The sequence below is a fragment of the Rhineura floridana genome, chromosome 11 (genome assembly GCF_030035675.1).
Source record: "Rhineura floridana isolate rRhiFlo1 chromosome 11, rRhiFlo1.hap2, whole genome shotgun sequence".
NCBI lineage: Eukaryota > Metazoa > Chordata > Lepidosauria > Squamata > Rhineuridae > Rhineura > Rhineura floridana.
In genome coordinates, this window is record NC_084490.1 from 15,711,322 (window position 1) to 15,737,085 (window position 25,764).

General features: G+C 45.0%; 1 protein-coding gene across 1 annotated transcript; it reads left to right on the top strand.

Moving 5' to 3' along the window:
* LOC133366926 (cardiotrophin-1-like) lies at window positions 1-13,192 on the top strand. Its single transcript, XM_061590477.1, has 3 exons — window positions 1-337; window positions 9,779-9,906; window positions 11,282-13,192. The coding sequence occupies exons 1-3, from the start codon at window positions 73-75 to the stop codon at window positions 11,732-11,734; spliced, it is 846 nt and encodes a 281-aa protein (XP_061446461.1). The 5' UTR covers window positions 1-72; the 3' UTR covers window positions 11,735-13,192.
* The last annotated feature ends 12,572 nt before the right edge of the window (window positions 13,193-25,764 follow it).

Below are 25,764 nucleotides of genomic sequence, written 5' to 3' on the forward strand. Positions count from 1 at the left end.
CCCAGGCCGTTTCTCCGCCTTTAGTCCTTGGCCTGTCCTGTATGCACCCTGTTTCCCGTTTCCCCGTCCAAGATGATCCACAAGTCGCTGCCAAGTTTCGGTGGAAAGGGGGGGGGATTAAATTCCTTTTTTCCGGGAACGGAGGCGGCCGGCATGTGTGATCTCAGCCTCCTGGAATCCAAGGGTCACTTGAGATCCCGGGATAGGAGGAGGCAGGACCGGGGGATGGGTGGGGGAAAATCGGACTCCCTCTATAAAAATCGAGCGACGAAGGTACACGCAAGAAGTGGAGGTAATCCGAAGACCGAGAGACGGGGCAGAATGGAGGTGCTTTCAGGTAGGGTGAGGAATTGCCAGAAAAGGTGAAACAAACCTTTCCACAAGTCTGTGGAGGTGTTCGTGTAAAGCCAGAAATCCCTCCTCCCCCAAAAAGAAGGGATCGTAGATAAAAGTAGTTTTGTTGCTCTGTGTGCGTGCTGTTTGCACTGTAAGTTTGCAAAGTGGAATTCAGGCTCGTAGGCTGGGACAGAAAAGGGATACAGGATTGCCAACTACTACTGGCCTCTGCTCTCCTGCCTTTAACGGTAGTTTAGTGTGAAGACGTTACTTGGGGATCATTGCCATCATAAAAATCTTTATCCCTATATCAGGCTGCTTTGTTCATATTTCCTGATCAGGTGGCAAAAAGGAATTGGGGAGACCCAAGCTGGGATGAGAGGGGCAATCCTGCAAGAGGAGCAGACGTGGGTAGGAAAAATGGTTCCCCCCCCCCGATTTTTTTAAATTTCCTGAAGCTACCAGAACTACCAACTTTGTGAAGCATGAGCTTTTCTCTTATCTTTAAAGGCTGCCTTAATGGGCAGTGATTCAGCTGGTAAAGCTGTCCAGGCAGGGTGGCTGGGAGGAAAACTTAAAACTGGCTGTGAGTCTTTTCCTGGCTTACAGTCCTCAAACATGCAGGAGCCCTGTCTGAAAAGGTCGCCCCTCCTGTCTAATGCAGCTAAGGATTCTGTGACTTTTTAATAATAACAATAATAATGGGTGGTTCTGCCTTAACACATATTGAGTGTCAGCTGATATACATCCGGTTTGGTAAGAGAAAGGAAAAAGTTTTTATCAGAGAGCTTGCGGGAGAATCGTCTGAATTTTGTTTGAACTTGCACAGTGCACACAAGGTCACAGCACTCTTGGCTTTTGCATGAATGAATTCTAGAGTATCTGGAGTGGTGTAAGGTGTAAGAGAGGTTGCTATGAGTTGGGAAGTCTTTGGTTCAAATTCCACCCCATTAGGTGGCCTCATATGAGTTTCTTAGTCTCTGTCCCTCATCTGCAATATTGCTATGATACTGGCCTACTTTGCATGGTTGTTGTAAGGTTCAGACAATATATGTGAAATCACTTTGAATGCCTGAGCAGTGCCTATAGACTAGAGTGCCTGAACAGTGTCTATAGACTATAACTAAGCCTAAGCATGTGTAACTGCAGTAATTACAAATTTTGTCCCTAATGTTAAACTTTAGATTGTATGATTCCCAGGGCTGGAAACTTTTTTTTTTGGTACTATGTAAAGGGCTGTGCACCTTAATGGTGCTATGTAAATACTAAATACAAAATTATTAATAGTTGTAGTTCCATTTCTCCTCATTCCGTACTTGGAATTGCCAGGCACTGCTGTGCTCCACCCATGAAAATGTGAGAAAAATCTACCTTGTTTAATAATTGCGGCTAACATAGCCTGTGCTGTGTCCTTCGATGTGTGCCCTAGAAGTGTGAGGTTGTCAATGTTATAACTGGCCCTTGCTCTGAGTCTTTAACAGCAGAGACAATAGTTTAAACGGCAACTCAGTCTGCAGTCATTAACAGGCAGGCAGGCATGCCTTTCTATACCAGCCTTCATTGACTGAGTGTGTCCTCCAGATGTTTTGGACTACAGCTCCCAACAGCTCTAGCTAGTACGGTTGTGCTGCCTGGGTCTGATTGGAGTTGTAGTCCAAAATATCTGGTGGGCACCTGGTTGGGGAAGGCTGCTCTATCTTGTGAAAAGCTTGCTGCCTTCTTGCAACCCAAACCTCTGTTAAAAGCACAGGACCAGGTCAGGCAGTTTTTCTGGTCAGTTGGCAATCCTACAATGGTATAGCTGCACAGAAGAGTGACAGGGGTGTAAACTTACAGAGGTAGTTGTGTTTGTTTTTTTTAAAAGCAAGGGAAGCAGATTTTAAGGATCATGGGGTAAGCATGTATCTTGGTGGGGGAGCCATGTATTATGTTATTTTGCAATTTTCTGATACACTGTTTTTTTCTTTGGCCTGAAGGCCCCCAAAGCAGTGAACAACATATTAATACAAAAGAAAAACACAATAAAAGTGCAATAGATTAATCATAACAATATAAAATTGCAGAATCGGCAAATACTCAGCAATAGCATTCGCAACCTACATTCATGTTCTCATTACAGACATAGGGTTGTATTCAACCAAGTCCTATTCAGAATAGGCCCACTGAAATTAATAAATCTAAGTTCATCATGTCCGTTAATTTCAATGGGTCTGCTCTGAGCAGGACTAGCTTTGAATGTCACCTATATGTACTGCCTTCAAGTCAATTCCGACATATGGCGACCCTATGAATAGGGTTTTCATGAGGCTGAGAGGCAGTGACTGGCCCAAGGTCACCCAATGAGCTTCCTGGCTATGTGGGGATTCGGACCCTGGTCTCCCAGGTCGTAGTCCAACACCTTAACCACTACACTACACCAGCTCCTATGCCACCTATAGTTCTCCAGTATTCCACCTCTCACTTGGAAGCCAAGCTAACTTGTCTTCACTCCCGCTTCTCCCTTCCCCCCCCCAGATGTAGTATGGTATAGTTGGCAGAGTGTCTGGGTTCAAATGCCCACTGATCCACTGAACATACTGGGTGATCTTGGGCCAATCACTCTCTCCCAGCCTAAGCTACCTCACAAAGTTGTCTGAGGATAAGATGGGTAGAGGAGAACCTAGTATGCCACACTGAGCTTTGTGGAGGAGACAGAATAAAAATAAACATGAGACATTCTGAAAAGTCTGGCCTGACAACGTAGTGACCCGTTTAGCTGTCCAGTTGGGTGTTAATGGCTTACAAGAGTGTTTAACAGTCCACATGCGTACATGTACACACCCCATATGCACTGCATGTGTGTGCATATACATGCCCACATACACACTTGTGCAGTCCGTGACTAGAGGTTTATTGAGCCACAGTATGTGGCTGAGTGGCTGCATTCAGCTTGGCAAAATTCCCAGATGTGTGCGGACGTGTTCTTGATGTGGGATGTGCATTATGAAGAAATACCAGAAACTCATAAAATGTGGTTAAGTAAGGCTTGAGATGTCACTGTTTGGGCAACGGATGGGTGGGGAGGGCACACTGCGTAGTTGGGGCGACAGCTTCAGATGTAGTGGATTTAGAGCCACCAAAAGCAGTAGTGTAGTGGCAAATTCAGAAGAGCAGGGTCCCTTCATGATAGTCACAGTCACGCTCCATTTTTGCTGCTGGGTGAAGAATGAGATCCTTGTTAATACCTTCCCAACAGCAGGTGTCCCTAGGAGCCGTGAAGCATGGAATGGGAGTGTTGGCTACTGAAAAGAGTCTTCACAGTGACTGGCTCATCTCCTTTCACTCTGGGTCCAATCAGCAGGAAAGGACAAGGAAAGCATGTTAGAATACTCTTCTCAGTGGCTAACACACACCCCTTTCCAGAGCTTGGAAAAGTTACTTTTTTGAACTACAACTTCCATCAGCCCAATCCAGTGGCCATGCTGGCTGGGGCTGATGGGAGTTGTAGTTTTAAAAAGTAACTTCCAAACTCTGCCCCTTTGATATTGATTGGCTTGTAGGATGCTGGAGACATAGGGACCTTGCTCCCCCAAAAGTAAGGAGTCTAAGATCCCCCAAGACTCCAGACAACTACACCCCTGACCAAAAGTGAGTTACCATCACAGGGTGTGTGTCTTGTTAAGCCCACAGAAATTTGTTAGTGGTTGGGCTGCCCATATATTGACCAATGTCAGGACTTACTGTTTCTCTTTGCTTACCCCTTTCCATACCTGACAGCAAAGGGTTAAACTGGTTCCACCCATTACTTTACTTTCCACCTCTTCTGGCCATGCCAACTCCTAAACTGTAAAACCTGAGCAATTTTCTTTTTTTAGTTTTTTCTCCTCCCCCACTGAGAGCAATGAATGAAATATCATCTCTACACTTACCTCCCAGTTCAGTGCCTGAGGCCAGAGTTAATAATTCACCGGGCCCATTCTCAGAAGGAAATTTTTGAAAGAACTTTCTTTTCTTGTGGATTGGGAATGCCTGGCCATGGAGTATGTGCTTTGCATTTAAATGGCTGGGTCCTTTTCTTCCGTTTCTGGTTGAAAGATCACAGCTAATGACACAGACAGAAAGTCTCTCTTGCATTCCAAGCCCACAAGTCCATCTCGTCCACCATGATGCCTCCAGGAAACCGTCAAGCCCTTTGTTCCCAGCATCTGATGCACTGACTCTGAACATGGAGAATCCATTTAGTTCTTATGGCTAACAAAGTAAAGGTGTCCCCGCACTTGTAGTGCGAGGCGTTTCCGACTCTTAGGGTGACGTCTTGTGACATTTACTAGGCAGACCATATATATGGGGTGGGATTGCCAGTTCCATCCCCGGCCTTTCTTTACCCCCCAGCATATGCCGGGTACTCATTTTACCGACCATGGATGGATGGGAGGCTGAGTGGACCTCGACCCCTTTTACCGGAGATTCGACTTCCTCCTTTCGTTGGAATCGAACTCCGGTCATGAGCAGAGCTTTGGCTGAGTTACCGCCGCTTACCACTCTGCGCCAGTGGTAAGCTACAAAACATTAATCTGTCCTCCATGAAATTCTCTCTCTGGTCTGTCCTGAAGCTGCTGCCACACGTTTTTACTGCGAGAATCCTAATGTTGGTGGGGGGGATTCCTCTTGCATACCTTCTCCCGCCCCCAAAACATTCAAAGCTTTTAAAAGCCTCTACCATGTCTTCTCTCCTAAGCTATTAGAACTAGCCCCAAACTCTTTGGTCTTCCCAATCTGTAAGCACGCTGAAAACAATGCAGTGATTACTAGAAGCCAACATGGATTTGTCAAGAACAAATCCTGCCAGTCTAATCTTAACTAATTTTTTTATTTGGTAACTTCCCTGGTAGACTGTGGGAATGCTGTGAACATAATATATCTCAACTTCAACAAAGCTTTTGACAAAGAGCGCTGGAAATGGGCTGCCTTCAAGTTGATCCTGACTTATGGATACCCTATGAATAGAGTTTTCATGGTAAGCGGTGTTCAGAGGCGGTTTACCGTTGCCTCCCTCTGAGGCTAATCCTCCCCAGCTGGCTAGGGCCTGCTCAGCTTGCCACGGCTGCACAGGTGGCAGGGCACGTAACGCCTGAGCCACTCACTGTGGGAGTGATCTTTAGCTGGCCCTTCACACCCAGGAGACACAAGTGGGGATTTGAACTCACAGACTCTGGACTCTATGATGTTCTGATTAGCAGGCAAAATGGGAGCTGAATGGAACAACTATCAGGTGGATCCACAGTTGACTACAGAATTGTACTCAGAGTGCTTATCAATGGTTCCTTCTGACTGGGGGGAAGGTAATGAGCGGGGTACCACAGGGCTTGGCCTTGGGCCCAGTGCTCTTCAAATTTTTTTAGTAATTACGTGGATTAGGAGGTGCAGGGAATGCTTCTCAAATTTGCAGATGATACAAAATTGGGAGGGATAGCTAATACCCAGGGGGACAGAAACAGAATTCAAAGTGATCTTGATAGGCTGGAGCCTTGGACTGAAAACAACAGAAAGCACTTATCCCTGATAAATCTCAAAGTTCTACACCAAGGAAAAAGAAACCAAATGCACAGTTATAAGATGAGGGATACTTGGCTCAGCAATACTGCATGTGAGACAGATCTTGAAATTGTTGTTGATCCCAAGCTGAATACAATCCAACAGTGCGATATGGCTGCAAAAAAAGGCAAATGCTATTTTAGGTTGCATTAACTGAAGTATAGCTTCCAAATCGCATGAAGTACTAGTTCCCCACTATTTGGCACTGGTTAGGCCTCATCTTGAGTACTGTGTCAGTTCTGGACACCACACTTTAAGAAAGATGCAGACAAACTGGAACAGGTTCAGAGAAGGGCAACAAAGATGATTAGGGGGCTGGAAAAAAAGCCTTATGAGGAGAGACTGAGAGAAATGGGCATGTTTAGCCTTGAGAAGAGAAGACTGAGGGAGATATGATAGCACTCTTCAAGTACATGAAAGGTTGTCACATAGAGAAGGGCCAGAATCTCTTCTCAATCGTCCCAGAGTGCCGGTCACAGAATAATGGGCTCAAGTTACATGAAGCCAGATTTCGGCTGAACATCAAGAAAAACCTTCTAACTGTTAGAGCTTTACAACAATTGAATGAATTACCTAGAGAGGTGGTGGGCTCTCCAACACTGGAGCCACCTGTTGGGCATGCTTTATGTTGGATTCCTGCGTTGAGCAAGGGGTTGGACTCAATGGCCTTATAGGCCCCTTCCAACTCTACTATTCTATGATAAGATACTTGTGCCTCTTGGACATCTTAGATGACCCATTCCAATTTGGAAACCCAAGAATCTGGGAAGCTGCTGCCCAGTTAGTAAAAACTGGACTAGACAGATGTAGTTTTTTGCTTAAGGCTGCAGACAGATCTAGGTAACTGCTAGCTTTTTCTTTTTCTTTTTCTCCTCAAAAGTGGAGAAGCGACCATCATATGTTTTTTCATCTGTAGGTGTAACCTGAAACCAGCATGGCAAGTAGTGGAGCCTAATATAATTAAGTTTGCTGTCTCTTCCTACACTTTATCTTAAGACTCAACTCGGACCAATGCAGACTTCATGGCTTCAACACCAAGCCAGTTTTTCTCTCTCTTTCTCCCCCGCCCCCAATCATGAAATAAAGGTATTGCCCTACTGTGGATTTTGGGATTTCCTTATGGTCCAATATGATGACTTCTTGTTGTTGTTGTTATTACTATTGTTGTTGTTATTGTTGCTGTTATTATTATTGTTGTTAATATTAATAATATTAGCATTAATAACATTATTAATAATAACATTATTAATAATAACATTAATAACAATAACAATAACTATTATTATTATTATTATTATTATTATTTAAAAACATATATCCCACTTTTTACCACCTAGGTCTTAGTGGCTTACAACGTTAAAAATATACAACATACAAAATTTAAAACCTCAGAAACTTAAACTAAGAAATTTTAAACGAAGAACATCAGAAAAATTTAAAACATCAGAGAAGCATTCATGATGCAAAGGCAACTTGAAATGAAATTGGTTTAACCAGGTGTCTGAAACTCAGCACGGACAGGACCTATCTGAATTTTAGTGGGAAGGAATTCCACATAGTTGGGCCCACAACATTGGAGGTATAACTTCTCATTGACGTGAATTGTGCTTCTGGTCTGGGGAGGAGCACTGATAGTGCTCTCCCAGATAATCTTGGTGACCGACTTAGGCGTACAGGACAAGGTGGTCCTTACATTATCCTGGCCCTAAGTTATTCAGGGCTTTGTGCACTACTACAAGAACACTGAACCTGGCCCAGTAGCAGATGGGAAGCCAGTGCTGGAGCACCAGTGTCATGTGTTGGTGGTAGTCTGTTCCCATCCCCGGTCTAGCCTCAGTATTCTGTACTAGCAGAAGCTTTTGGGCTGGACTTAAGGGCAGCCACAAATAGAGCACATTGTAGTGATGCAGTCTTGAGGTTACGAATGCATGAACTACAGTGGTAGAAATTGGTAACCTTGCATCCATTTATCTGAGCCAAAAGCCCCTGTTACCTCTGCAGACATGGGGAGGGAGGTCCCCAAACCACTAGACCTTGCTCTTCTTCCGCTTAGTCCCTCCATGGAGCTCCCATGCAGTTCCTGCCCAAAAGTCTTGGGTTCTCCTCCCAATCTCTCTTGCTCCTTTGACTGCTCCAAGATGGGAACATGAGAAGCTGCCTTTATACAAAGTCAGGCCATTGATTGATCCATCTACCTCAGAACTGTCTGCTTTGATCTGCAACTGCTCTCCAGGCCGGAGCTTTTCCAAGCCCTGCCTATGGGTCTCAGGACTGAGCCTGGGTCCTACCACTGGGCTAGGTCCTTACCCAAGAAGTCTCTGTTTGCTGAATGTGTGGGGTGGGCCAAATTTAGTGCTTGGTTGAAGAAGATCTCATTTAATATACTAAAGAGGGTTCAGAGAGCAAAATTCTTGGAAGGATTAGAAGGCCGAGGTAGGAGAAACTGATGTGCTGTTATAAAATGAGCATGCAAATTGTCTCAGTGGGAAGGGTGGAGTGTGGCTGGTAAGGAAGTACAAGAAGCCTCTTAGCCGTCTGTGATGTATTTGTGGATGAATTGATATTGATGCTGTGGTTTCCCCCCTGCAAGGTCAGGGGAAAGGGAACCTCTGTGATGTGAACTTTGCCCCAGGTAATCAGAGTTGTACAGACAGGAGTGCTCTTTTTGTTTCAAGTCTTCCTACAGAGAGAGGGGGGGGTATTTAAAAACACTTTGTATATTATCAGTCCTTACAACACCTTGGCAAAGTAGGTCAGTTAAAAAGTTATCTTCTTGGGTAACAAACACCAAAATAAAAAGCGCATTCCATCAGCTCTGAAGGTTACCAGCAGGAAAGGATTGGGCTTCCTCTGATATATTTTAAAAGGGAAGCTGCAATTGACTTTATACACACCTCTGCTTCTTCATATCTGACACACTCATTTTGGAGTGGGGCTCAAGCTTTTTGTGTTTTTTTATTTTATTTTTAATTTAATTTGCACACATATATATATGCTTGGTATACTCAAGTTTTGTGTCTTGTGAGCCACCCAGAGAGCTTCGGCTATGGGGCGGTCTATAAGTTTAATGAAATAAATAAATAAATTTTAAAGAATTCTTTTTTTGTCCATTGAGAGGCATAAAAGCCATACATTTATCATTATGGTTGATTTTGTTTTATGCCTTTGAAAGGTGCCTTGACTTAAAGGCAACTTCATTTTTAGATGGCTGTGCTGTTTGGCTGTTGCTTAAGGGCTCCTGCCCCTCCCCAACCAATGGGTTATCTTGCTACTGGTGGTGAGGAGAGAAATCTCACATGGAGAGTTGTAGTTCTTTGGATCTTGGCAACTCAGCTTCAGGCATTTCCAGAGAAGGGAGTTGGCATTCTGACGAGTCCCCTCCCCTAAGCCATAGCTGCCTTCTATGTCAAAGTGATTTGGCAAGTGAGTGTAATATAGTCAGAGTGTTGGACTAGGTCCTGGGAGACCAGGATTCGAATCCTCACTCAGCCATATGAAGCTCAATGGGTGATCTTGGGCCAACTGCTGCCTCTTAGCCTAACCTACCTTACAGGGCTATTGTGAGCTTAAAATGGGGAGGGGGATGTATGTAAAATAATGTGTGAAGGGTGCCACTGCTGCTGTCTGAAAAACCCAAAGGGTGCACAATTATAGCTGCATGGACATTTGGACATCACCTGTTTCTGCTGCTGGTTACATTCTGGGTGAATTGATTTGGTTTCCTCTACTCCCTTCCTTCTTTTCCACCCCCTCCCCATCAAATGTCCTTCATTGAAATATAACCCAGAGGCTTACTGTGGGGCTATGAGCATGTCCAGATATGTGTGTACACAACCATCTCAATTTTTTACCCACTTCTTGTCTGCAGTAGACTTATCAAACCTCCTGTCCTCCTCCTCATCTCGCTCCCAGCAAGAAATTGCATTCAAGATAAAAAAGGCACATAACCAGACAGTCCACATGCAAGATCACTCAGAACAGCTGCTAAGAGACTATGTGAGTCCTGGGAGATAAATGAATGAAGGGGAGCACAGTGATATACTCTTTGAAGGTTGGGACGGGTGGAGTGGGGGAGAGGGTGTTTTTCAGCTAAGCAGTACGCTTTTCCTGGGAGATTAGCCATGTAGAATTATTTATGGAATACAGCAAACATTCTTATGTTTCCTATAAATCTATGCCTTTCAAAAAAAAGTGGTGGGGGGCAGGGAACAAGCTTCTAGCTCTGATGACTGTGGAGATGAAGCAAGGCCAGATATGCAAATGATAATTTAGGCCAGTCTTCCCTAAATTGGTGCTCTCCATCGGCTGTACTGGCTGGGACCAATGGGAGTTATAATCCAAAACACCTGAAAGACACCAGGTTGGTGAAGGCTGGTTTTGGGGTATGGAATTTAGGCTTGTCCATTCACCAAGGTCTCTAAGCTATCCTCAGTGCTGCTGCAGAAGAGGGGAAGGTGCAGTGCATTATTGAGTTGCATCCAAATAAGTTTTACTTGGAGTAGACACACTGAAATTAATGAACCTAAGTTAGTCATATCCATTAACTCTAATAGGTCTACTCTGAGTAGGATTCATCAGCTATGACTAGGGTTGCCAGGTTCAGGGCCTGAGACTGATTCTATATCTTTAGGAGAAGAGAAAGTCAGCCAAGTGCAGGTGTTCTTGCAACACTGTAATAGGAAAAACCACAAGGTGGAATTCTCCCTTCCCTCTGCACAACTTTTAAAGTTACAGAAGACCTCTTGGAGGCTGGGCCTGGCAACCATGAGGTCTTCTGTATCTTTAACAGTTGTGCAGGGGGAAGGGAGAATTCCACCTTGTGGTTTTTCCCATTACAGTGTTGCAAGACCACCTGCACTTGGCTGACTTTCTCATCTCCTAAAGATACAGGATCAGTCTCCGGCCCTGAACCTGGCAACCGTAGCTATGGTCCATTCTGTGCAAAACGGTATTGGTTAGTATAACTCTGAGCACAGAACCTTGGCTCTTTCTGTTGCTGTTGGGGGATGAAGCAGATGGGCAGGCTGCAGCAACTTGGCTTGTGCTCGGAGGCACACTGAATTGTCTCCTCTTCCCTATCGCACCTCCTCAGATATTCTGTTTGCTTGCACTTTCCCCAAAACTCACTGAGTGACCTTGGACTAGTCTCAGAATATCTCAGCGACACCTAAAGCAACAATGTTGCAAAAGAGTGTTGTGAAGAACAAAATGAGATAACGATAGCCTCACTCCCCAACACCACCCACTCGGAGTTCCTTGGAGAAAGGGTGGGGTACTGATCCAAATGTCATAATTAAGAGACAGCCACCCCCTCCTGAAGAACCCAGAGCCCTGACTGTCTCCTGTGTCTTTTTTTTGTTTTATTTTGTAGGTATTTCTTCAGGGGGCGCCTTTTGGAAGTGCTGATTTCAACCCTTCCATTCAGCCTTTCCCGGGCCTGCCGTTACCATCGCTTTCTGCCAAGGCCTGGTTGGACCTTAGCGATGCTGAGCGGCTCCAGCAGAACAACACAGCCTTCTCCAATTTGCCAGAGTTCCTGGCAGCTGTGAAGCGCCAGCAGGATGAGCTGAACCCCACTGCCGATGACCTACATCACCAGCTGAAGACTTCGGGCCTGGAGTGTCTTGGTTTGTCGAACAACCTTAACTCCATTATGGTTTCTATGGGCATTGTGCCTGGTCCAGCAATGCCAGCTGAACCGCCAGGACTTGAGAGTGCCTTTTTCATGAAACTCACTGGCTACCGTGTTTGCCATCTCTACCGCGATTGGGTCAACCGTTGTCATAAGGACCTGACCCTCCTGGCTACGAAATACCCCGCCTGAACTTGCTCCCTCACTGTAGTTCTTAACTTCCTGTCTACATCCAATGGGAGAGTTACAGTGTGTACCATCCCAGTTGACTACCATTTTTGTGTTTTGTGAGGGGAAATAGGAGGGTAATATCTTCTCTCTACCTACTGATAGATTGAAGAAATACAATGCCCTTCCTTTGTGGGAAAAGGCTTTCTACGGTGCACCCCCACCGGTGCAAAACTGAACTGCTTGTCTTGCCTTTCTCCTTCATATTCTCTCCCCCCCACCCCACCTTTCATATCAAGGACATTGAGGGAGAAAATGTTTGCAGAGGATGGCATTGGCTCTCTCAATTTTAACTATTGACAGGGCCTGAAAGCCTTAATTTTTTGTGAGAGAGGGTTGATGGCAGCCATTTTGGAATGGGTGATAGCTTCACCCTACAGCAGGCAGTTTGTGAGAGGTATTTTGTCCTCTGAATGCGGAAGAGCAGCTGTGTTCTTGACAGCAGGCCAGTATAGGAAGGGGAGAGCAGAGCCAGGGTGCTCGATTCTAACATTTGGCTTTCTGAAACTTCCCTAACACTAAACATTAAGGAAGTGGTCCTCAAAAGCATTGGAACAAGTTCCTGTCCATTCAGTATCATGGGGGTGGGGGCTCAGCATGGCTGCTGTTCTTTCCAATATAAGCTCTGTGCCTTTTCTTAACCTCTGTGTGGCAGATACAGCAATTCAACAGGGGCAGCCCTTGTTCTGTATATCATTAGTGGCACAACCCTATACCTATTGAACTTCTTGTCACAGTTGCTTAAAAGGTGCAGAGCCTGTGCTGAGGTGGGATTAAGATGGCATCCTTATGAGCAAGGAAGCTTGTGGCATTGTTCTCATTCAACTTGAACCCCACTGCTGGGCTGTGAGAGCCAATGTGGTATAGCGGTTAGAGTGTTGGACTAGGTTCAAATCCCTTACTCAGCCATGAAAGTCACTGGGTGACCTTGGGCCAGTCAGTGTCTTTCAGCCTAACCTACCTCACAGGGTTGTTGTGAGGATGAAATAAAAAGGGGGAGAACCATGTATACCACCTTGGACTATTTGGAGGAAAGGTGGGATTATAAACGTAGTAAATTTTTTTCATTGGCACCATCACCCTCTTCACTGCTGAGTTAACTCTCTCACAGAATTAGGTCATCTATTGGAGCAACCTTTACCTATTTCCTGGTCTCTTGCTAACCCTTTAATAGCCTTTTTGCCTTTTTATAAACCCTTTATAACCCTTCCCACATCACCCCATACTCTAGTTCTGGGGAGGAGGCCTCTTTCTGTACAGGCTCTGTTTCTTTGACTCTGGTTTTGAGTCTCTTTTCTTTAGGGCTTAAAGACTTTAGTTTCTACTGTATGTATTATTTTTATATTAATAATATATGTGAATATATATATATATAGCTGCAAGTTAATTATATGAATATTGTTAAATTAAACTATTTTAGTAGGAAATGCAGTTGCTGTGATTTTTCTCTGCCACAGTGGGAATGAAAGCATGTAATAAACTTTTGTTAGGTTGCTCTGGCAAATTGTTTTCCAAGCCTATGGAAGCAAGCATTAGAATGGTATAGGCAAAGGGTTGCCAATGTGGGGCCTGCAGGCATACACGTGCCCCACAGAGGCTTCCCTGTTGCCCTCATGCCCCCCATCCCCCTGCTGAAATCAGCCTTGAAATAAGCATTCTGTTGTAGCCAATAGAATAGGCTGTGGTGTGTGCAGTGTGTATGTGGTGCCCACAACTGTTTGTTTGGTTTTTAAATGGGCCCAGAGGCCCTAAAAGGTTGGTTACCCCTGGTATAGAGGTTTCTTTATATGTTCATAGAATCATAGAATAGTAGAGTTGGAAGGGGCCTACTAGGCCATTGACGCAGGAATCCAAATCAAAGCATTTCCGACAGATTGCTGTCCAGCTGCCTCTTCAGTGCCTCCAGTGTTGGAGAGCCCACTACCTCTCTTGGTTCCATTGTCGTATGGCTCTAACAGTTAGGAAGTTTTTCCTGATGTCCAGTCAAAATCTGGCTTCCTGCAACTTGAGCCCATTATTCCATGTCCTGCACTCTGGGACGATCGAGAAGAGATCTCGGCCCTCTTCTGTGTGACAACCTTTCATGTACTTGAAAAGTGCTATCATATCTCCCCTCAGTCTTCTCTTCTCCAGGCTAAACATGCCCAGTTCTTTCAGTCTCTCCTCATAGGGCTTTGTTTCCAGTCCCCTGATCATCTTTGTTGCCCTCCTCTGAACCCGTTCCAGTTTGTCTGCATCCTTCTTGAAGTGCGGAGGCCAGAACTGAACACAGTATTCAAGATGAGGCCTAACCAGTGCAGAATAGAGGGGAACATTCAGGAGTAGGAGTTGGATTGGAGAAAGTGTTAGGTGGGTTGCTAGAACAAGTGTCAGGTAACGAAATGCAATAGTTGTGGGGAGGCATTCATAGAGTCCTGTGCTGATTTGGAACTAATGGAAACTGGAGGGCTGGGTGAGGTGCAAGGGAAAGACAAACTGCAACCCTTGGTTACTCCTGAACATCATCTGATTATGCTGTCTACATCTCTGCTCCCCAGCTGGTTTTGGCAGAAGGCCATTGTGAAAAGGAATTGGAAGGGAGATTATTGAACCAATTCTTGCTCCAAAGTCCTACTGCCTTTCATAACTATCCTACAAACGTCTTTATGGACACACCCACACAGGTGAACACCTGAATCCAGAAGCAAGATGGCACCTCTGGGGCAAGCAACATGCAATGTTAAATCAATGTGTGAATGCGTTTAATGTGCATGATATTTAATCCTTAAATAGTGGATGCTAACCCTTTGCCTGGAAACCATGGTACTCCCAAAAATCCCCCACCCAGCTGTGATTAGCCCCAGGAAGGAAGCTGTAGATAGCCAATTTGGGCCAAGGAACTCAGATGCTAATCCTTACTATATTGTAGAAGCAGAGCCTAGAAGCTGACCCTGACCCCCCTAAACACACACATACAAGCACTTCAAAGCTCTCCCCAGCCCTTTCTGCATTAGTCCTTCTTACTAAATATGGACTTCCAATTCAGCCTTAGGTGGTGATGTACTGAACTAATAGCACCCTTAAGCATTTTCCAGCAGCTCACTTTGTTGTTTAAGTGGCAGTGAAGTGAGTAGCATTTCATTGCAACCCTACTATGTTACAGAACTTTGGGCCCACTGTCAACTTGCAGTCTAAATAAAACTACTGTCAAGATGGGAGAGCAGTTATCAAAGCTGTAGAAGTATGCACTGTGTGTGTAGAATGGCTACATACAGGCTTGTGCAATTCTGGGCAAATGCAGTATTTGGTATAGGACACACTTCAGCAGAGAGGCTCTGGGGGAGGCTGTATGCTGAGTTGCATATCCTTCACCATATCATAGATTAAAAACAGATTTGTATGTTATTACCCCTGTTACTGTTTGAAGGACTGCTTGCTTTAAGGACCCTCCCCCTCACACATTAGGAAGAGGGCTGTGTGCTGCCTGCTATACTAATTGTTATGCACTGTTTTTTTAAACAAGAGAATGATGGTTCTTATGGTCAAAGGTATACCACTGGAATGGGGAAGCTGTGGCCCCCCAGATGTTGCTGGACTACAACTCTGCATTATTCCCGACAGCTGGCCACAACTGGCTGGAGCTGATGAGAGTTGTAGTCCAACAACATCTGGAGGGTCACAAGTTTTCTATCTCTGGTATACCAGAAACCAGATAAATATACCTCACCATGTAAGTGCAATGGCAACATGTACACCGCAAGTTTCAATTCATATAAATATACATTTCTTTTATGTGCATGCCCACCAGTGAGAAGATGGAACCACCTCCCACATTGATTTAATTTCTAGACTCTTTGGGAAGGAGAGGAGAGACGCTAAATCCTGAAGAACAATTGTTCTAGTCGTTCCCACTAACAAAAACATAAAAAATTGCCTCCAGGCAAAACCTGAGATGGTGATTTTCAAGGGACAGGTACTAGAAAACAGGGACTGTTGGTGTGTATGTATTAGACTACAACTTGCCTACTAGGACTGAAAGTGGCTGGGTGGATGGCCATGGCTTGAGTATTCTACGAGCCTCAGGGGCAAGGCTATAGGTCAATGGTAGGGCATTTGCTTTACGTGCAGAAGGTCTTAGGGTTAATCCCCAGCATCTCCAGGTAGGGCTGGGAGAGACTCCTGTCTGAAATCCTGGACAGCTGCTGCCAGTTAGTGTAGACAATGCTGGGCTAGATGGCTGACTCGGTATAAGGCAGCTTCCTATATTCCTAGGAGTGCACAGGCACAAACAGCCTCACAGAAAAACAGGAGATACAGGTTTTAGTCCTGGCAGGAGCAAGCTGTTGGGGAAGGACCATAGCTCCATGGAAGGGCACATGCTTTGCATGCATAAGGGCCTGATTCACTCTCTGGTATCTTCAGTTAAAGAGGTGTTGTAGCAGGTGATGTGAAAGCAGGCTCAGCACAAGCAATCAGCCAGGTAGGGTACTGGCCGAGGGCTTCAGGAACTTTAAAGGGTCCCTTGACAACCTGACTCATCTGTGCTGCCATTCACTGCCCTCTCCACCAGGCCTCTGGATATTTTTCAACAGCAGCCAGTGAGTGATGGTGTTGCTTTTGATCAGGAGCCACAGTCAGCTCTCATCCACGCTGATGGGAGGCCTGCCATTTTAAGTTATCCAAGGTAATAAGACCCTGGCTCATTGATTATGATATTATTTATATTCTAGTTATGTAGTCTTGGCAGGACTGGGATGCTGGAGGGCTCATTATTGGGCTCCCTGTGACGCCCTTCCCTGGCACCACCTGTGTCGCTCTCACTCGTGGCTACCAGCAGTCAGGATTGTCGTGTTTATTTTTACCTCTCTCCGCTCTAGCACAGATCTCAAAAGATCCCCCTGCTAGGCCACACTATCCAACACTCTGTGTATCCAATATAACCTCTAGACTGTGCCTTAGTCTCTTCCTGGTTATTGTGATACCTTGTGTCTGTGTGTTTAGGTAATTCCCAACCCCCCTGAAGCCTCTTGCCTATGAAGCTCACAGCTCTGGGTTGCTCTGTGGTACTGGATGTTGATACAATATCTCTTCCTTCACTGCTGCCACCATTCGATACTATTTCTTCTTCAGCCTTGGTTACTCTGCCTCCCCCCTGGTCTGTGCCCCCCCCAGCTGAGGAATCAGGCTTTAAGTAAACCAAGAAAATATTTATTGATAACACTAAGAATAACAAGATTACTTATAGATTTCATTGACAAGCATATGGTTTCATATATGTTTCTCTTATGTTCCTAATTCCTACTATTTGCCTCAGAACTCCCAATCCAATATCTCAACAGCCACCTCTTACTCTCCACATCAACCTTCCTGTCCACAACCTCCCTGTCCAACCCCCACCACGACTCAGCTGTCTTCCTCTCATTTATACCTTCAGCCATTCAAACACACAGCCAATCATCATCCAGCATTCTACAGCCCATGTACTCCCCCTTCTCACTCACTCCACTTACCATATTTCCTATAATAAACCTGCACTTACCATATTTACATTACATCCACATACAGGAACATCACACTCCCCCCCAAAGTCTGGTGCCAACTCTGTGGGAAAGACATCTCTCTGAGAAACAACTTCTGTCAGTCTGTGTAGAGTGCAATAGTCTAGTCAAGAAGCACAAATAATATGATATAGTGCTGCTTCCTATGCCTTTTTTTAAAAAAAACATCCCTATGACAGGCAGAATAAATTATGCCAAACAGAACCCTGCAAAATTTATAAGATGCATTCAGAATTATTCTCCCTGTTTTGCCATATGGTATTTATACACAGCTGTTTATTTTGTTTAAAATATCCCTTTTGCATCATCTCAAGATATTGGCTTGGGTCCATCCATAGTGGAACCAGTACATTAAAATGCCTTCAACTTCTAAAATGCAACACTGAATTCAAGTCACCCTCTTCCTGCATAAACCTAGTTGTTGGAAGCCAGCCCAGATAAGGAGTTCTTTGTGTTGTTAGCCTCAAGACAAATCTCCATGAAGGTTCTTTGCATAGGTGTGTGCACGCGGGGCAGTCTCCAAGGAAGTCCCTCTGGATTTCAGGAGGCATTTGTGCCTCTCTGTGCAGCTTGTACACCTCATTTTGTGAATCTCTGACATCAGGGTTCCCTACTTTGCCTTTTAAAAAATGCCCCAAGGAATAGAACTAGGACCGCCAACTGACCAGGGGAGGAAAAAAAGACTTTGTGTGCAGGCTGCATGGGAATTGTGAAGCAAGAGCTGTGCATGTGTGGCATCAACAAAGCCAATGGCCTGCTGGAGATCGACTCTGAAAGTAGGGTGCCAAATCCAAGGCTCAGAGCCATTTCTGAAGTGCAGGCAACAACACCTGGCTAAGTTGTAGGACATACATATATATTGCTATGAGTCCAGTTGCCGAGAATGCAAGGAGCATGAACATTTTTTTCCCCTTGACTATTTTCCCCCTCCTTTACTAAACTCGTGCACTGTAAGTTAATAGGCAATTTACAGCACCATACTATCGAATTCAATAGGGCTTACTCCCAGATAAATGGGGCTAGGATTATAGTCTCAATAGGCTCTGCCTCATGGACTTGACCAAAATGTCTGAGCACAAGACCCCTCTGGTTCCATTCCCTGAACTTGCACTCTGTTCTTCTGGCCTCAGCCATGTACCAAAGTGCTCCATCCCAGGTCCTGCCCAGGTATCTGATCAGGGTTAGTGACCCTATCTACAAAATCTTCAGGGAAGAACTGTACCTCAGTTGTGAAACTCATCCTGTTCTTGCAAATTTGCTTTAAACTGTTTAATGTTCTGTTTTAAATTGTTGTGACATGCCTTGGGACCTTAGGGTGAAAGGAGGGATAACAACAACAACAACAACCGCTTTGCATGCAGAAAGTCATGCCAGGATTGATCCCCAACATCTCCACATAGGGCTGGGCCTGGTAGAGAACCATCTGCAGTCCGGGAGAGCTCCTGAAGGCAGTGTAGAACAAGACAGATAAATAGACTAATGATCTGACTCAGTCTTAGGCAGCTTCCTATGAAATAATGTGTATGTGTATTACGTGCCTTCAAGTCGATTACAACTTATGGCACCCCTATGAATCAGTGACCGCAAATAGCATCTGTTGTAAACCACTCTGTTCAGATCTTATAAGTTCAGGTCTGTGGCTTCCTTTATGGAATCAATCCATCTCTTGTTTGGTCTTCCTCTTTTTCTACTCCCTTCTGTTTTCCCCAGCATTATTGTCTTTTCTACTGAATCATGTCTTCTCATTATTTGTCCAAAGTATAACCTCATCATTTTAGCTTCTAGGGATAGTTCTGGTTTAATTTGTTCTAACACCCAATTATTTGTCTTTTTTGCAGTCCATGGTATGCGCAGAGCTCTCTTCCAACACCACATTTCAAATGATTTGATTTTTCTCTTATCCACTTTTTTCACTGTCCAACTTTCACATCCATACACGGAGATTGGGAATACCATGGTCTGAATGATCCTGACTTTGTTGTTCACTGATACACCTTTGCATTTGAGGACCTTTTCTAGTTCTCTCATAGCTGCCCTCGCCAGTCCTAGCCTTCTTCTGATTTCTTAACTATGGTCTCCATTTTGGTTAATAACTGTGCCAAGGTATTGATAATCCTTGACAAGTCCAATGTCTTCATCATCTACTTTGAAGTTACATAAATCTTCTGTTGTCATTGCTTTAATCTTGTTGGCATTCAGCTGTAGTCCTGCTTTTGTGCTTTCCTCTTTAACTTTCATCAGCATTCGTTTCAAATCATTACTGGTTTCTGCTAGTAGTATGGTATCGTCTGCATATCTTAAATTATTGATATTTCTCCCTCCAGTTTTCATACCTCCATCTTGGTTCAGTCCTGCTTTCCGTATGATATGTTCTACATATAGATTAAACAAATAGGGTGATAAAATACACCCCTGTCTCACACCCTTTCCAACTGTGAACCAATCGGTTTCTCCATATCCTGTCCTTACAGTAGCCTCTTATCCAGAGCATAGGTTGCACATCAGAACAATCAGATGCTGTAGCACTCCCATTTATGTTAAAGCATTCCATACCTATGAAATAATAAACCACTAAAAATAATCAGGCCACATCTCCATTTCTGAACTGGGGGTGGGGAAGCCTGAGACTTGCCTCTGTACCTGGTGAGCATTCTGAGTGCCTTATAGGTGCAGAGCCAACACCCCCTCTAGCTCTGAGTTGGGGGTGAGGCCTTATTTTTGCATTAGACAAAATTCCCTACCCAGCTATAAGTTTAGAGCTGGGGACAGAGCATGGAAGTAACTAGCTATAAGTAACAACTTACTTGTAATTCATTCCTTTTTTGCGTAACGAGTGGGTCATTCCTTTACATTTTGATTGTAATAGAACTAGGAGTAATTTTACTACTTTTGTGGAGTAATTGTAACGTTTCCAGAATTACTTTTGGGCATTACTTGGGGTGGGAGCAGGGGAAGTCTTCTGCTCCTCTGATTTGTGGATGAAAATCATGTGCTTCTGTGCAGTGCCTCTCTTTCCTCATGCTCTGTGAATGGGTAGGAGGCGACGAGGGAGGAAGAGGAGAGTGAGACAGGGTGGAGTGGAGTGGAGAAAACAGTTATTTAAGAAAACAGATAGTGGTGGTGAAGAATGGAGTGGAGGGGAAAAGGATCCGGAGGTCAAGAACATTGACAAAGGAGGAGAAGGAGGTAGCAGCAGAATGGAGATAAAGAACTGTGGAGATGAAAGATGACAACGTGTGTGTGTGTGTGTGTGTGTGTGAGAGAGAGAGAGAGAGAGAGAGAGAGAGAGAGAGAGAGAGCTTGGAAAAGTTACTTTTTTAAACTACAACTCCCATCAGCCCCAGCCAGCATGGCTACTGGATTGGGCTGATGGGAGTTGTAGTTCAAAAAAGTAACTTTTCCAAGCTCTGTCACTGTGTTTGCACTTGGCACGCAAAGTGGCCTCCCCCACCCTCTCTGGCTACTGTGTGGCATTTGCAGTATTTTAACCTTTTTGCATCTCAGGGGAAAATGTTTGCTTGAGTGAGTGTCCCTTAGTTGGTGGCAGGGTAGGGTCTGGGAGGTAGTTAAGTGAGAGAGATTATGCTGGCTGGATGAGTGGGGGGGGTTGCACTTGGTTTGACATGCAAAGATCTGAGTAGTGGCCTCAGCCTCCCTCCCCACCACCCTTACCAGCGGAGAGACCACCATTGCTATCGTATGGATAAAAAGAATTATTCTACTACCTCTGTATGTGTGTGTTTATTTTTAATGTTGTTTTAAGCTACTTAGATGTGCAGCAGCCAAGGCAGCACCTTGTAGGCAGTTTTTTTAAAGTAACTGAAATGTAATCGTAGTGATTACTTTGGAGGAAAAGTAAAGTAATCAGTTACTTTCAGAGCAGTTGTAATTGTAACAGTAATTACTACTTTTTGGGGCCATGTAACTGTAATTTATTACTTTTTAAAAGTAATCTTCCAAGCTCTGGCTGGGGAGCGGAGCAGAAGAGGGACTTTCACTAACCTTGTGCTGCATTTTAAAGGTGTAGGGTGGGGTGAAGGACAAGACCCTGCCCCGTTAGGGCAGCAGGGTCCTGCCAACCACAAATATTTGATTGGTTATCAGGACCAGCTAGGATTTGTCAACTCCTGCTTGCCTTCATCCCTCCAGAAATTCCTGGATTCTATAAAAACTGACTTGAACGGTTAAGGAGGAGAGAGACTGATTATCGGGACAGGACAGTCACAGATCACAGTCTCTGTGATAGCAGAGGCTGCCTCTATGGCAAAAAAAAAGTTCATTTGCACTAGAAACAAAAGGCAACCAGGTGGAGATCAAAAGAGGCAAAGGGACCAAGGCATTCTGGGATACCACAGAGTGCGCATAAGCATTATGGTTTATGGGTCATTGATCCATAATCAAGTGAGGAAAAGCATGAAGGCACTGCATCTCAAAACATTCTGAGAGATGAACTATAAATCCAAAAATACCTTAGCACGAGGGCGGGGGGCGGGGGGGCTGGCTAACATGTGGCCCTCCAGATGTTACTGGACTACAGTTTGTATCATCCCTGACAACTGCCATGTCTGCTGGGGCTGATGGGAATTTAGAATCCAACAACATGCATGAGACACCCCCTTAGATACCCTTGTGTCACTTGGGCCTACCCAAGAGCATAAAGGAAAATCCATCAAGGCAGTACAGACTGATAAACATGGCAATGCAATGTGAACAAAAGAACAAAAATAATCTACACAGTTCAGTGTAAATAAAGGAACAGCAGGAATGGCTGACAAAGCAACCATTAATGAAGCAATTATATTGCTAGGCCCAACATTGCATCTTTCGTATACTTCCTCCTCCAGCCTATCTCATTTAAAAGCATCCTAAGATCCACAGCTGTTTGAACTGCATAGCATTTCAGTATTACGTTCAAAGGCTCTTTCAGGCGATCTGTTTATTCAGCATTCATCCTGATTTGCTTGCACAAACCCAAGGCTTTATTGAGCATTGATCAGTTATATGCTGATAAGCAGCAGTCATTCTGATTTGCCTGTGAGGTGCTTATAGCTGTCTATTCTGTGTGGTGGGTCCAAGGATTTTTACCTCTCCAACAAAGGAAAGCAAAGGAGAGAAAGAAAAAGAAGAAAGTAAAAAGTACAAGCTGCATGCACACATATACAAGTGTTTGTGAGAAAAGAGTGTACACTTTTTGTGCGTGTACAGCTTAGCTGTTATGTACCAAGGTACACAGACTACATGTGAATAACTGTATGAGTGTGTAGTACAAATTGTATACCTGTTGAATATAACATGTGGACACCCCTTAAGTTTTGAAAATGGGGGAAAGGTGATTAAACTCTTGATGTATTGACCTTTCAAGTGAAACTTCCTTACAGCGATCAGAGATGGGACTAAGGTCACTATAAGGCTATAAACACACTAGTCGCCAAATCAAAGCGTTTCCATTAGCCACACCTGGAGGGGGAAAGGGTTGATTTGCCAATCAGTTGCAAAATCTCTTTGATACTGAATTCCAGCCGCTCCCACCAAATTTTACAGTAAAAAGGGGTGGGGTTTGACTAGCATCATGTGCCCCCATTTTCAGAAGAGAGAGCACCGGAAACTCACTGGAACTGGCAGAACTTTGGGTGTGTTTCTACCCCCAGACTACCTGTTTATTGAGCATTCAACCTGATTTATTTGCACACAGTTTGAGGCCAAGTTACATGATGTCCAGATTATGTGATGTCTGCTGTTTAAGGAGCATTCATTCTGATTTCTTTGTGGGGGGGCCATACGACATTGCGTCAAGCAACTGACACTTCCCAGTGCATTTTCCCTATACTTTCTTTACACCAGAAAGTATGTGTATGTGTGTGTTTGGGAAGTGGTTTTGTTGTTGCACAACAATCACCTTTAATTGTGCAAATGGAATTTCCCAGTTTGCGATTGAATCCCACCCACAAAAGAGTCTGGAAGCATACCAGGCCCCCACGGTGGCCATTTTGTATTATGCCACACCCTCCACGGCAGCCATTTTGTGACTTGTGCCCACAAGTTTCTCAAAATTCCGAATGTACCTACTGGCCCCCAAAGGTTGGCAACCCGTTGAGGAATTATGTGAACGTTAAAGGATGCCTAGAGGCTCATCTGCCTCAGGGCCCCTCAAACAAGAAGCCGCCCTTGACATATGCATGGGGAGTTCAAAAGCCGTCTGGAATATTCTTACCAAGCCCCTGCCCCTCAACAAACAAATAAACAAAATGATGGTTGCCATCTTGTTTCTCTGGCAAGGCACTTGTGACTTTAACAGTTAGATGACAGGCACCAATATACAACTGGCTTAGTTTTTTCAAGCATGGAGAGGCAGTGATAATAGGGGACGCAGCACCTGTTGCATTCCTATTTAGCGTTCAAGACATAGCAGAAAGCTTGTGTGGTGGAATGGGGTGAATGGTGGCAACCCCATCTTCAGTTCATTTGGGGCTGAAGCAAATGGGGAAAAACTGCACCCAAGCTCATCCAACAGGGGGCAGCAATGGGTGGAGTGAGGAGGGGATATTAAACATTATAAAGAAAAGAAGAGGAAGACAAAGAAAGAAACTGAACACCGGTGTGGGCTTAGAGAGCCTGCACAACGGCCAGTTTCAACATTCCCTGCGCTGGGAGAACAACACACAGGATTCCTGACTTCCTTCCATTGCTTTCTTTCTCTGTTACCTCCTCCAACATCCCGGGTGCATTCATATCAAGGGGTGTGAGTCATTAAGGAGGAAGGGAGAGTGAGAGTGAGTAAAGCTCAGGTCTCTGAGCAGAGATAGCCTTGGACTCTCAGGACAGAGGCTGGCAGGCTGCCTCACACGCCCTCCTGAGACGGCAAACAAAGGGCACCCTTTTTTCATCTTCTTCAGTGCCAGGAGCTGCTTCAGAGGCAGGAAGCGCCCGCCAACACGTTCCCATCACTTTCATTTCCTCAGGAGTGACACAGAGCAAAGGGCGCATCTACCCCACGCAAGGTATTTGCAGCGTGGTCGATGTGACTCTAGGGCTGTGTCACTATCTGTGGATGAGGTGGCATGTCTTGCTGTCCTCTTCAGTGTTTTCAGACCCAGAACCCTCCTTTACCCCAAACAAGCATTTCGGGCCTCATCTCTTTTCTTTTTTAAACTGTGTATTTTTATGATGATAGTACTGTTGTTGCGATCTCCCTTAGATCAGGTCATAGGTGGGCTCTGGAGATCCACCAGTTGAAGACCAATGGACAAGGTGACCAGAGCACTTTAATCCACTTCAGTTGCACAAACCCAAGTTTCTAGTATGCGCTTGAATCCCTCCTGCAAAATGCTGAGTCGTTCTGGAGGCACCCTCTGTTATTTATGGCACATCTGCCCTGCTCTTTTTGCAAGGAGCCTAAAACAGCTCACATGTGGACCAGCGTTTCCCACCCAGTCATCTTACAAAGCTCAGACCTACTCAGCGGTACAACTACATCATGTGTCATCCTCTATGGAGGCTGGTCTCACCAACCTCAGTCTGCCCTCAGCCATCCCCCACTTCTTCAGTCCAGAGCAGCGTTTCCCAACCAGTGTGCCTCCAGCTGTTGTTGGACCACAACTCCCATCAGCCTCAGCCAGCATTGCCAATGGTCAGGAAAGATGGGAGTTGTGGTCCAACATCTGGAGGCATACTGGTTGGGAAACACTGGTCTAGAGGGTGGCCCTGTCTGTTACTCTTCATCTCCTTAGTCCAGCATTTCACAACTAGTGGGCCACCAGATGTTGTTGGACCACAATTCCCATCTTTCCTGACCATTGGCAATACTGCCTGAGGCTGATGGAAGTTGTGGTCCAACCAGCGTTTTCCAACTAGTGGGCCATCAGATGTTGTTGGACTGCAATTCCCATCTTTCCTGACCATTGACAATGCTGGCTGAGGCTGATGGGAGTTGTGGTCCAACCAGCGTTTTCCAACTAGTGGGCCACCAGATGTTGTTGGACCACAATTCCCATCTTTCCTGACCATTGGCAATGCTGGCTGAGGCTGATGGGAGTTGTGGTCCAACATCTGGTGGCCTACTAGTTGGGAAAGGCTGCTAGTCAGCATTGAGCTTGTGGAATTCAGTGGAGAGTAGGATGGGGGCAAAACTAGATGGCTCCGCCTGTCATTGGCCTTGGCTCCATATACTGTTGGGTCTCCCTGCCTTCTACCTCACCAGTCCCAATGGGCACCAGCCATCACTGGTCCTCTAGTCCTAAGACAATTCCAGCTGAGGCGGGGGGTAGGAGAGGCCTGTATATATATAATATATAGGAACATCACAAGGCCATCATTTTCACCCTTGATTTTGGATGTTAATTTCAACTCAGTTTTTCAGTCTAGTTCTACCCAAATAGGCTACTGTTGCCCAAATGTCCATGCTTTTGGAGACAAAAAAAAGAGTTCGTCCAATGTTTTTATGATGTGAGTTTTATTAGA